Here is a 14,107-nt window from a genome sequence, read left to right on the forward strand (position 1 = left end):
TGTGGCAAAGGCTGTTTTCCCACATGGTGTAATGTTTTTCATGTGTATTTAATGTTCTGAACCCAATAGCAATACATCCTTTTCCTCTGCTGCTCCAAAGCCACAAGGACCTTCAAAATCTCAGCTCATTGAGCCCACATTTTCCCTCCGACTCTGTCCTTTTTTAATGTGGTTCTTCTGTGGTATCTCAATATTTATACTGAACAAAAATTTAAATGGAACATGCAACAATTGAAAGTATTTTACTGTGTTACAGTTCATGTCAGGAAATCAGTCAATTGAAATAAATACATTTCATTCCATTTTCTAGCAACAGCTGTGGTGGACAGTCCTGCAGTCATCATGCCAATTGCACGCTCCCTTTAAAACTTGTGGCATCCGTGGCATTGTTGTGTAACAAAACTACACATTTTAGAATGGCCTTTTATTGTCCCCAGCACAAGGTGTACTTGTGTAATGATCATGCTGTTTAATCAGCTTCTTGTTATGCCACACCTGTCAGTTGGATGGATTATCTTGACAAAAGATAAATACTCACTAACAAACATGGATGTAAACAAATTTGTGGACAACATTTGAGAGAAATAAGCTTTTTGTGCGTATGGAACATTTCTGGGATCTTTTATTTCAGCTCATGAGACATGAGGAACATGGGACCAACACTTTACATGTTGAGTTTATAATTTTGTTCAGTATATATGTGGTGCCAGACGTTACATGGTGACATTCATGCAAACCAGACATTGACACACATGGTACAATAGAGGTTCCTATTAGCAAAAGTGTGGACTAGTCACATTACTTTTAAAAATCTGATTCTACTGCTTGCATCAGTTACCTGATGTGGAATAGAGTTCCATGTAGTAATGGCTCTATATAGTACTGTGCACCTCCCATAGTCTGTTCTGGACTTGTGGATTGTGTAGAGACCTCTGGTGGCATGTCTTGTGGGGTATGCACAGATGTCTGAGCTGTGTGCTAGTCATTTAAACAGACAGCTTGGTTCTTTCAACATGTCAATACCTCTCACAAATACAAGTAGTGATGAAGTCAATCTCTCCTCCACTTTGAGCAAGGAGAGACTGACATGCATATTATTATTGTTTGCTGTTGGACTAGTAACCAAAAGGTTGCAAGATTGAATCCCCTAGCTGACAAGGTAAAAATCTGTCATTCTGCCCCTGAACAAGATGAAATATCTTCACACCTAGAACAGCCTCCAGGCTTCCATCATAACGGTCAATTTTGAAAGAGAGAAAAAAATTATTACACGGGGGCAGTTTGGTAAATCTAATCCAGTCTGAATCGTCCTCTGGAAAAACAGACATGCTGTGGTAATAATTACATAACCAACGTTTCAATTGTAATACAGTTGTATAGTAATCCTGTGCGAATAGGGTTTAGTGATTTTTATATAGAATCATAGTGAGGATGAACCTTCATGAATCCTGCCCCTTTTCAAGTTCTGGAAGCTGGCTGACAACGGGGCCCTAACTCTCCAGCTCTGTATTTCTCTGTATTTTTGTCACTGCGTCTTCGAGTGTGTCTACTCTCCAACCACTGTGTAAATGACTCTCCCTGGTCCCCCCAGATGACTTTCCCTGGTTCCTCCAGCCTCCGGAGGAGAGCGACACCTCATCTTCACAGCTCTCTGTCTATAACACAGCTGCTGGCACGGCCGATCTCGTCCTTGGCCCCGAATGTAAATATTTGTTATCTCCCGCAAACTTGAGTGGACTATTTCATCCCTGTTTGGAAACAAACCTATTATAATGATGATTTGCTTAAGCGTGTTACTGGAGGTTTTATGTGTGTACATTTTTGTCCTTCTGGAAACTTTATGTCATGTTTTGTCTTTGATCTTCATGTCTTGTCCCTGTGCTTCCCTCTGCTGGTCTTATTAGGTTCTTTCCCTCTTTCTCTCTCTATCGTTCCGTTCCTGCTCCCAGCTGTTTCTCATTCTCCTAACGACCTCATTTACTCTTTCACACCTGTCCCCTATTTTGCCCTCTGATTAGAGTCCCTATTTCTCCCTCTGTTTTCCGCTTCTGCCTGGTCGGATTCTTGTTTGATGTTTGCTGTTCCTGTGTCCTTGTTCCGCCCTGTCGTGTTCTTTGCCTTCTTCAGATGCTGCGTGTGAGCAGGTGTCTATGTCAGCTACGGCCAGTGCCTTCCTGAAGCGACCTGCAGTCTGTGGTCGCGTCTCCAGTCGTTCCTCTCTATTGACGAGAGGATTTGACCATTGATAATATCCAGGAGAATCATTATTTGTTTATTACTGGAATAAAGACTCTGTTACTATTACGTCGCTTTTGGGTCCTCATTCATCAGCATAACACTTTATTCTGAAATGATCTGGACTTATATTGTGTCTTTGTGCCATCGTGGGTTTTTAAGCAAATACACTGTTCATCGATCACATTTCCTGACTGAACCTTAGAATAACTTCAGACCACATGATGATAATCACAAATTGTAGCAGGAATTATATATAGTCATTTCTTTGAGCAAACTTTAGGACGATCATTGACAGCATTAGATATAAACATGGCATGAGTATTGAACTACACATCCAAACGTGGAGTTTTTCCTGTTTTATTTTTTGTTTTGTTTTTATACAAAAATGAGTCATGTTCACCTGGTGAAATGTTTCTAGGGTATCTGCAAGGCTTGTGATACAAATGGTGGGCAATTAAATCCCCTGACCCTTCCAATCTCCCCTCACCTGTGACACATGACTAATTGGTGCCCACCGTTGAGAGGGGGGTCCAGGTGGGGGGCTGCTCACCTGATTGCTGGGGTGACCTGATGGGTTGCATTTTTCAGCAGTGTCGTGTCTGCGTCATGAAGACAGGTGCACAATCAAACCATTAGCAGGTGGGCACACAAATACACACAGCTCTAAGGGGCTAATTAGCTAGGTCACTATTGGCACCCACAGCTCTATCTGGACCATCAAAGGAAACCTTTTATGTTTTTACTTTTGCATGCCCGAGAGACAAGGTGCAGCAGAAATGGGGCGGCAGGGTAGCCTAGTGGTTAGAGCGTTGGACTAGTAACCGAAAGGTTGCAAGTTCAAATCCCCGAGCTGACAAGGTACAAATCTGTCGTTCTGCCCCTGAACAGGCAGTTAACCCACTGTTCCTAGGCCGTCATTGAAAATAAGAATTTGTTCTTAACTGACTTGCCTAGTTAAAAAAAAAAAAAGGTAAATTTGTAAGTCGCTCTGGATAAGAGCGTCTGCTAAATGACTTAAATGTAAATGTAAATGAAAAGTTCACATGAGGAAAAAAGGCCCAGCTTTGAGTTCAGCGAGTGAGAGCCGCTTGATTTCCCTCAAGAGCGGCTCCTATTTTCCTCATGTCTCTCCCAATGGAGGAAATCAATCACATGATACTTATTGAGAGTGTGACCTTTGACCTTGAGAGTACCACCCCTGTTCATTAGGAAACAATTCAGAGCATCTCTCCTCTCCAAATTGAGTGGGTTTGGGGGATAGGTATTTGAACTGGTGATCCTCCTTATTATGGATGACGTCTGAAATCTCTGCTTACAGCTTACTTACCATAACGCATCCCCACGTCATCCCACCTCTGCACTGAGGAGAAGAGTGGCAGGGTGGTGGAGATGTCGATTCTCGAAGTGCGGGAATAGAGTTCTGATTTTATTTTGTTGACATGGCTTGGTTTATATATATGTGTGTGTGTGTGTGTGTGTGTGTGTGTGTGTGTGTGTGTGTGTGTGTGTGTGTGTGAGAGAGAGAGAGAAAGGGAGAGAGAAAGAGAGAGAACAGGAGATAGAACAGGAGAGAGAAAGAGAGAGAAAATGGGAGAGAGAGGGAGAGAGAAAGGGATAATGCCTATAGTTGTGTATAGTTGTTTTAACCATTAACTATATCAAACAGTACATATTCTAATAGCCATATTCCAAAGGGGATATATTCAGTTATGTCTCTTTGGATGATTTTCATTTCAGTGCTCCTAAAACAATAGTCTGGGGAAATCAGATATCACCCCACTTGTGACCTCATAAAACCAATTGATTATTTTCTTTAGTAAACAGACCTTCAATACTGGCTGATGTTGAAAACACGCTTGATTGAAATTGTGCCTTCTTAATGGCACAATGATGTTTACATAGGTCTGTGTTAAAAGCTGAAACTCGATACGTGTTCCCAAAGGTCAATAAAAATCATGGCCAAAGAATAGAGCATCATTACCCTGGTCCTTCAACTCTGAATTAGGCTTTGACGATAGAAATCGGATTTTTGTTTGTTTATAGGTCACACATAATGAAGCTTCCTTTTATGACCAAATGAGAACGGGGTATTATTAGAGATCTCTGTCAACACAAGAGGCAGATATTCCATCTGATGCAATATCCAGTTTTACCCGTTGACTCTGCATTTTCCATGGATGTCAGATAGCCTGAGTTTAGTGTAGAATATAGATTGGTGAACCTCCACCCCCTTGTTAACTCAAAGCAGAGGAGGGCGTTGTAGCGATCAACCTCTCAGCCTCCTTAACACTGGGTTGATTTCACTCATCCAGGGAAACTCCCAGGAAGCCTTCAGTAAGCCCATATTCATTAGGTTCAATAAACCTGAAGAGAAAGAAGTGTTTGGTCTGTTCGACCCAGTGGATAATGCAGTCTCTCCAACATGGTGAAACGATAGGTTTTGACTAACGATTCCTAACACCACCAGTTATTGGTGGGTAGTTGACCTCACTCCCACACTATTGATTTTGAGATGCCTGGGTAATTCATTTGAAAACTGGGCTGCTGTTGGGGAAAGCAACTAAAGGATAGTGCAACAACGATGAGATCTCATTTCATGGGCAGTGAACTAGACGTTGTGTATGGATATCTAAGAGTCAACTTGGTCTCATAATAGAACCATAAAGAAATTCAGATTCGCAACAGCCTAGTTTACAGTAAATGCAAGCACGTGTTAGGATAAGGTTAGGTTTAGGCATGCTAGCAAGTGTTAGAATAAGGTTAGGTTTAGGCATGCTAGCGAGTGTTAGGATAAGGTTAGGTTTAGGCATGCTAGCGAGTGTTAGGATAAGGTTAGGTTTAGGCATGCTAGCGAGTGTTAGGATAAGGTTAGGTTTAGGCATGCTAGCGAGTGTTAGGATAAGGTTAGGTTTAGGCATGCTAGCGAGTGTTAGGATAAGGTTAGGTTTAGGCATGCTAGCAAATTGTTAATGCAATGGTTAAGCTAAAAGTTAGAAAGCAAAAACACCTGGATTCAAACAGCATCGGCCCACATGGGGATATTCCAGTATGCTTGTTTCATTAGAGTAACGATATTGGGACAAGTTACAAATATGTCTCAGTGTGTCACGTTCCTGACCTGTTTTCTGTTGTTTTGTATGTGTTTAGTTGGTCAGGGCGTGAGTTGGGGTGGGTAGTCTATGTTATGTGGTTTCTATGTTGGGTTAATGTGTTGCCTGGTATGGTTCTCAATTAGAGGCAGGTGTTTGACGTTTCCTCTGATTGAGAACCATATTAAGGTAGGTTGTTCTCACTGTTTGTTTGTGGGTGATTGTTCCTGTGTCTGTGTTTACCACATGGGACTGTTTCGTTTGTTCGTTCGTTTTAGGTAGTCTGTTCCTGTTCGTGCGTTCTTCGTCTATATGTAAGTTCGTTTGTTTCAGGTCTGTTGACTTCGTTTATTGTTTTGTAGTTTGTTCTAGTGTTTGTCAGTGTTTCGTCTTTCATTTAATAAATTAGTATGTATTCATCACCCGCTGCGCCTTGGTCCGTTCATTCACCACAAGACGAACGTTACAGAATCACCCACCAACAAAGGATCAAGCAGCGGTGTAACGGGAGAGAGCAACAGCGCACGAAGGAGGAATGGACATGGGAGGATGTTTTGGACGGCAAGGGTTGCTACACATGGGAGGAGATCCTGGCTGGAAAGGATCGCCTCCCATGGGAACAACTCGAGGCAGCTCGGAGAGCAGAGGCAACCGGAGAGAGGAACCGGCGTTATGAGGGGACGCGACTAGCACGGAAGCCTGTGAGTCAAGCCCAAACATTTCTTGGGGGGGGGCTAAAGGGGAGTGTGGCGAAGTCAGGTAGGAGACCTGCGCCAACTTCCCGGGCTTACCGTGGAGAGCGAGAGTACGGGCAGACACCGTGTTACGCAGTAGAGCGCATGGTGTCTCCTGTACGTGTTCATAGCCCGGTGCGGGTTATTCCACCTCCCCGCACTAGCCGGGCTAGATTGAGCATTGAGCCAAGTGCCATGAAGCCGGCTCTACATATCTGGCCTCCAGTACATCTCCTCGGGCCGGTGTACATGGCACCAGCCTTACGCATGGTGTCCCCGGTTCGCCAACACAGCCCAGTGCGGGTTATTCCACCTCCCCGCACTGGACGGGCTACAGGGAGCATTCAACCAGGTAAGGTTGGGCAGGCTCAGTGCTCAAGGGAGCCAGTACGCCTGCACGGTCCGGTATATCCGGCGCCACCTTCCCGCCCCAGCCCAGTACCACCAGTCCCTACACCACGCACCAGGCTTCTAGTGCGTCTCCAGAGCCCTGTTCCTCCTCCACGCACTCTTCCTATGGTGCGTGTCTCCAGCCCGGTACCACCAGTTCCGGCACCACGCATCAAGCCTCCTGTGCGTCTCCAGAGCCCTGTACGCACTGTTCCTTCTCCCCGCACTCGCCCTAAGGTGCGTGCCCTCAGCCCGGTACCACCAGTGCCGGTACCACGCACCAGGCCTATAGTGCGCATCGAGAGTCCAGTGTGCCCTGTTCCTGCTCCCCGCACTAGCCTTGAGGTGCGTGTCTCCAGTCCGGTACCACCTGTTCCGGCACCACGCACCAGGCCTACTGTGCGCCTCAGCAGGTCAGAGTCGGCCGTCTGTCCAACGCCGCCTGCACTGCTCGTCTGCCCAGCATCGTCTGAGCCATCTGTCTGCCAAGCGCCGTCTGAGCCATCCGTCTGCCCAGCACCGTCTGAGCCATCTGTCTGCCCAGCGCCGTCTGAGTCATCCGTCTGTCCAGCGCCGTCTGAGCCATCCGTCTGGCCAGAGCCGCCAGCCAGTCAGGAGCTGCCAGAGCCGCCAGCCAGTCAGGAGCTGCCAGAGCCGCCAGCCAGTCAGGAGCTGCCAGAGCCGCCAGCCAGTCAGGAGCTGCCAGAGCCGCCAGCCAGTCAGGAGCTGCCAGAGCCGCCATCCAGTCAGGAGCTGCCCTTCAGTCATGAGCTGCCCTCCAGTCATGAGCTGCCCTCCAGTCATGAGCTGCCCTCCAGTCATGAGCTGCCCTACAGTCATGAGCTGCCCTACAGTCATGAGCTGCCCTACAGTCCGGAGCTGCCCTACAGTCCGGAGCTGCCACTCAGTCCGGAGCTGCCACTCAGTCCGGAGCTGCCACTCAGTCCGGAGCTGCCACTCAGTCCGGAGCTGCCAGTAGTCCAGAGTTGTCCCTCTGTCCTAAGCTACCTCTCTGTCCGGAGCGATCTCTCTGTCCTGAGCTACCTCTCTGTCCTGAGCTACCTCTGTGTCCTGAGCTACCTCTGTGTCCTGAGCTACCTCTCTGTCCTGAGTTGTCTCCTCTATTTAGGAGGGGCGTTGGTGAAGGTTCCTGGACCATGGTCGGGGGCGAGGGTCGCCACTCAAGGGACGCTAAGGAGGGGGACAAAGACAGTGCTGGAGTGGTGTCCTCGTCCACCGCCGGAGCCGCCACCGCGGACAGATGCCCACCCAGACCCTCCCCTTGAGTTTTAGGGGTGCGCCCGGAGTTCGCACCTTGAGGGGGGGGTTCTGTCACGTTCCTGACCTGTTTTCTGTTGTTTTGTATGTGTTTAGTTGGTCAGGGCGTGAGTTGGGGTGGGTAGTCTATGTTATGTGGTTTCTATGTTGGGTTAATGTGTTGCCTGGTATGGTTCTCAATTAGAGGCAGGTGTTTGACGTTTCCTCTGATTGAGAACCATATTAAGGTAGGTTGTTCTCACTGTTTGTTTGTGGGTGATTGTTCCTGTGTCTGTGTTTACCACATGGGATTGTTTCGTTTGTTCGTTCGTTTTAGGTAGTCTGTTCCTGTTCGTGCGTTCTTCGTCTATATGTAAGTTCGTTTGTTTCAGGTCTGTTGACTTCGTTTATTGTTTTGTAGTTTGTTCTAGTGTTTGTCAGTGTTTCGTCTTTCATTTAATAAATTAGTATGTATTCATCACCCGCTGCGCCTTGGTCCGTTCATTCACCACAAGACGAACGTTACACAGTGCTGCCATCTCTGTCATGGCCACCCAAAGTATATGCTCTAAACTAATCTTGCCTGTTTGTGTGCTGTATCGTGTGTATGTATAAATGTGTATCTGTACACACGTGTGTGTGTGTGTGTGTGTGTGTGTGTGTGTGTGTGTGTGTGTGTGTGTGTGTGTGTGTGTGTGTGTGTGTGTGTGTGTGTGTGTGTGTGTGTGTATGAGCAGCAGGATGCACTCACTCCAGGTGGACTCGGTGCAGCGCTGGATGGAGGACCTGCGTCACATGACGGAGGTGGAGTGCATGTGTGTTCTGCAGGCCAAGGCCATTGGCGTGGAGGAGGATGCCCAGGGTGAGCTCATCGTGGCCACGCGGGACCATGTGGCCCGCGACAACCTGCAGACGCTGCTGCGGCGGGGGCTGGTGGTCAGCACGGAGCTGGGCAAGATGTTCCAGCGGCTGGAGAAGGGCCTCTGGCAGCGGGTCCACAGCACGGCCGTCCGGGCCAACTGCCACGTGCGCTCACTGGTGCACGAGTATAGCGCCGCCCGTAACACCCCCTCAGAGATGCAGAAGGTGAGGATGGAGGGAGAAGTGGACTGGTCTGGGTAGGAGGGAGGGAGGAGGATGGAGGGAGAAGTGGACTGGTCTGGGTAGGAGGGAGCAGGGTGGACTGAAAATATACCACGTTTCAATACCGAGAATAATTCAGATATTATCCAGAGAGTCCCGGGAAATACTGCAAAATCGGAAGTCCATTTAAAGCGGTTCAAAACCAAGATATGGTCACTATGCCAGGGTTCTCCCCAAATAAGAGGGGCTCTGCGACCCTTGTCAGCTTGGCTGTGCCACTATGTAAAGATTTCAGAGCAAATTAAACTGATATTTAGTAATAATAGGGTAATTATCTTTGATCAATAATTACATTGTTGTGAATTGTGAAACAGGCCGTTCATAAATTCAGAGCATTATCATGTTCCTCAATTAATTCAGCACATTTCAGCAGTAGGCTATCTCAATACAGAGTGCGCTCAGGACGCACCCCAAGTAGGCTGTAGGTATTGTCAATTCATAGAAACTTTTTAACTCCCGAGTGGCGCAGCGGTCTAAGGCACTGCATCTCAGTGCTAGACGTGTCACCACAGAACTTGGTTCGATCCCGGGCTGTATCACAACTGGCCGTGATCGGGAGTCACATAGGGCGCCGCACAATTGGCCCAGCGTCGTCCGGGTTCGGGGAGGGTTTGGGTTCTTAACTGACTTGCCTAGTTAAATAATTTAAAAAACAGCAGTCAAACAAAAGTCAAATGACCAAAGTTGCTAAGCTTGCTAGATAACCTCCTCCAACTAATGACAGAATATCTCCTGTATTTGGCTAGATGGAGTTGATGATTATACAGATAGCAGTGCAGCTCATGAATAACGGGGAGGTGAAGAGAGGATATGGTTTAAATATCAATGTATCTTAACGGGGACCAACTCTAATATCTGCCCTCATACAGTTTGTTGATCACACATTCTCTACCGAAGCTCTCATATGGGCAGCAATGCGAGACAGCGCAGAGTAGCGAGGGAAATGTTTTAGCTGTATTTTGACATGCATAGGCAAAAGACGTGGTTTGATAATGTAACCTATGGATTACAGAATAAAGTTAGGAATTTCTATGCGCGATAGGAGTCAGGATTTGGGTTGTTTCGCTTCTTCTCTGCTGTACATTTGAACATTGGCTGCATGTAAATGTTCACTATTACAGATCACATAAGCTATTCATGCCAAGAGCAAAATTCGGACTAAAATAATATGAAAAGGAGTCTCTGAGAGCCCCCTGTCTGGTTCCATCTTGGATGGGCTGTTGAAGACATTAGCTGCCTCTGATGAGCCTCTCTCTCCAGTAGTTGATGCAGGTTTCCCGTCAAGTGGAATCACAGTTGTGCCGTATGATACGGAGTACTCACTTTATCCATTTTAAAATGATGCTGTGAAAGTCTTGCTTCTGTTACATGTAGCTACTCATCCCACAGGACATTTTGTGCGGTTCTCTGTGTGCATAAAGGGATGACCACTAATTGGAGAATGACATTGTTTTCTGCTTTGTGTGGGTGTTCTACTTTCTGTGTGTGTCTAGTGTTTGTCTCATTGTAACCTGAAATGTGTGTTCCTCCTCTTTGAGTGTAGTATGAGAAGTCTTTGCTTGAGAAGTGCATGGAGCTGACCACCATAACAGAGAAGTAAAACATTCATACAAAAACTTTTACTGACCTCTGAAAATTGTCGTACACATTTGAATACAGTAGCTCACTAAGTGTTTATGTTCAAGGTTTATCCAAACCATCTCTTCTACAGATGCCTTCATACTGAGGACGAATTCTTCCTGAAGTCCATGAGGGAGGCCATTAACGAGATTCTCACCGATGTCAGCGATTCATTCAGCCACATGATTGACATGGCCCTGGCCAATGAGATCCAGGTATGAGGCTTTGACCACACCCATAACTCTCTTTTTTAGTCATAATTAGGCCTTCAACACAAATCAAATCAAATCCAAATTTTATTGGTCACATACACATGGTTAGCAGATGTTAATGCGAGTGTAGCGAAATGCTTGTGCTTCTAGTTCCGAACGTGCAGTAATATCTAACAAGTAATCTAACAATTTCACAACAACTACCTTATAAACACAAATCTAAAGGGATGGAATAAGAATATGTACATATAAATATATGGATGAGCGATGGCCGAACGGCATAGGCAAGATGCAGTAGATGGTATAGAGTACAGTATATACATATGAAATGAGTAATGTAGGGTATGTAAACATTATATAAAGTGGCATTGTTTAAATTGACTAGTGATACATTTATTACATCCAATTTTTTATTATTAAAGTGGCTAGAGATTTGAGTTAGTATGTTGGCAGCAGCTATTCAATGTTAGTGATGGCTGTTTAATAGTCTGATGGCCTTGAGATAGAAGCTGTTTTTCAGTCTCTCTTAATTATAATAAATTATCACAACAGTATCAACTGCAGTGGTGTAAAGTACTTAAGAGTGGGTTCGTAAATTCAATCTGGAGTGCGCTCAGAGTGCCCTCTGGGCGTTTGTAAATTCAGAGCGTTGTCTAGCAACAACGGCAGTCAAGTACCCAAGCTAACGTTGGCTAGCTTGCTAGTTATTTCCAGACACAAATGAGAGAACACCTCCCTCCGACCATTTTACTCGCCTTAGCAGAGCTGGCCAGGCTGATTTCATGTTATCAAGGGTGTTGGTGACTGTAACTGTGCTGCTGGAAACAATTTAATTACGTTTTTTTTGTCGACGTTTAATGACACCGGCACTATTCAACGGGTGTTGAGCGTTCGTAAATTCGTCAGTTATTCTGCACTCTGGTACACTCAGACGAGAGTGCTCTGAAATCGGAGTAGATAGCCAGAGTGAATTTCCGAACGCACCCTAAGTAAAAATACTTTAAAGTACTTTACTTTACTTTACTATTTATATTTTGGACAACTTTAACTAACTCCAATGCATTCTTAATGAAAATAATATACTTTTTACTCCGTACGTTTTCCCTGACACCCAAAAGTGCATTTTGAATGCTTAGCAGGACAGGAAAATTGTCAAATCTACGCACTTATCAAGAGAACATCCTTGGTCTTCCCTACCGCCTCTGATCTGGCGGAATCACTAAACACAAATGCTTAGTTTGTAAATTATATCTGCGTGTTGGAGTGTTCCCCTGGCTATCCGTACATTTTAAAAACAAGAAAATAGTGCCGTCTGGTTTGCTTAATATAAGGAATTTGTAATTATATATACTTTTACTTTTGATACTTAAGTATATTTTAGCAATTAAATGTACTTTTAATACTTAACTATATTTAAAACCAAATGCTTTTAGACTTTTACTTAAGTAGTACTTTACTGGGTGACTTTCACTTTTACTTGAGTAATTTTCTATTAAGGTATCTTTACTTTTACTCATGTATAATAATTGGATATTTTTTCCACCACTGATGAACTGGTATTAACGAATTGCATATTGAGTTCAATAGAAAATGTAACCCTTATTCAAATAATGAATTTACGCTCAGTTTAAATATCCATAATATAATCATAAATTAGTTCTAGTATTGATCTTCTATATCGTATAAATTCAGAACTTCCTCCTTTCACTGAAATTTAGCTTTGCTGTTTCCCTTTCGGAAAAGAGATGTCTCAATGGTATGTCAGGGGTTTTGTCATGGCACTCGTGTGTGTGTGTGTGTGTGTGTGTGTGTGTGTGTGTGTGTGTGTGTGTGTGTGTGTGTGTGTGTGTGTGTGTGTGTGTGTGTGTGTGTGTGTGTGTGTGTGTGTGTGTGTGTGTGTGCGCCGGTCCTCTCCAGATCCTGATCAGGCAGATTGAGTTGTCAGACAGTATGTACACCATAGGCAGTGCCATCAGCAACCTGCTCTCCCTCACCCAGGACGGCCCGCAGCTCTGCAGAATCATCGCTAAGGTGAGACACACCCCCTCAGACAGACACACCCCCTCAGACAGACACACCTCCCCAGACAGACACACCCCCTCAGACAGACACACCCCCTCAGACAGACACACCCCCTCAGACAGACACACCCCCTCAGACAGACACACCCCTCTGTCTGCATATACGTAGGATGACGGTCATCTGAGGGGATGATGTTCTGGGCCGTGTTCATTAGGGAACACAACTGATTATTTTTTTACATATCATGCAACGGTGGTGCCTAATGAACATGACCCTGCTACAATCCCCATGTTCACACAGTTCCACCTCTCTTGGCCATCCACTTCCCCATCCCTCCACATGAACCATTGGCCCAATCCCAAACAGATCCATGGGCCCCTGTAAATCCCTGTTCACTCTTCCTTGCAGACCGTAAAGGAGCTAAGGATCGGTTTGGGATTGGGCAATCAGTCCTGCCCACCTACCACCCACCTACCATACTATACATATACAGTATATCTCTACAGCTACATAGTCATATGCTCCAAGAGATAAGAGGGGACAGGCCAGACACTACATCCCTGTAGTCATTAGAGGGGACAGGCCAGACACTACATCCCTGTGGTCTTTAGAGGGGACAGACCAGACACTACATCCCTGTGGTCATTATAGGGGACAGGCCAAACACTACATACCTGTGATCATTAGAGGGGACAGGCCAGACACTACATCCCTGTGGTCTATAGAGGGGACAGGCCAGACACTACATCCCTGTGGTCTTTAGAGGGGACAGGCCAGACACTACGTCCCTGTGGTCATTAGAGGGGACAGGCCAGACACTACATTCCTGTGGTCTTTAGAGGGGACAGGCCAGACACTACATCCCTGTGGTCATTAGAGGGGACAGGCCAGACACTACATCCCTGTGGTCATTAGAGGGGACAGGCCAGACACTACATCCCTGTGGTCATTAGAGGGGACAGGCCAGACACTACGTCCCTGTGGTCTTTAGAGGGGACAGGCCAGACACTATATCCCTGTGGTCTTTAGAGGGGACAGGCCAGACACTACATCCCCGTGGTCTTTAGAGGGGACAGGCCAGACACTACATCCCTGTGGTCATTAGAAGGGACAGGCCAGACACTACATCCCTGTGGTCTTTAGAGGGGACAGGCCAGACACTACATCCCTGTGGTCATTAGAGGGGACAGGCCAGACACTACATCCCTGTGGTCATTAGAAGGGACAGGCCAGACACTACATCCCTGTGGTCTTTAGAGGGGACAGGCCAGACACTACATCCCTGTGGTCATTAGAAGGGACAGGCCAGACACAACATCTTTAGAGGGGACAGGCCAGACACTACATCCCTGTGGTCATTAGAAGGGACAGGCCAGACACTACATCCCCGTGGTCTTTAGAG

At 46.0% G+C, this 14,107-nt stretch overlaps 1 protein-coding gene across 1 annotated transcript in view; it reads left to right on the forward strand.

Annotated features, from left to right (window-relative positions):
- Positions 1-8,449: 8,449 nt before the first annotated feature.
- Positions 8,450-14,107, forward strand: part of LOC120051747 (protein inscuteable homolog) — a 40,829-nt gene continuing 35,171 nt past the window's right edge. The window contains exons 1-4 of the mRNA XM_038998632.1: positions 8,450-8,794; positions 10,395-10,447; positions 10,563-10,686; positions 12,601-12,714. Of these exons, the coding sequence (XP_038854560.1) occupies positions 8,450-8,794; positions 10,395-10,447; positions 10,563-10,686; positions 12,601-12,714 (636 nt within the window). The remainder of the gene's footprint in view (positions 8,795-10,394; positions 10,448-10,562; positions 10,687-12,600; positions 12,715-14,107) is intronic.

This window comes from Salvelinus namaycush, chromosome 8, assembly GCF_016432855.1.
Source record: "Salvelinus namaycush isolate Seneca chromosome 8, SaNama_1.0, whole genome shotgun sequence".
NCBI lineage: Eukaryota > Metazoa > Chordata > Actinopteri > Salmoniformes > Salmonidae > Salvelinus > Salvelinus namaycush.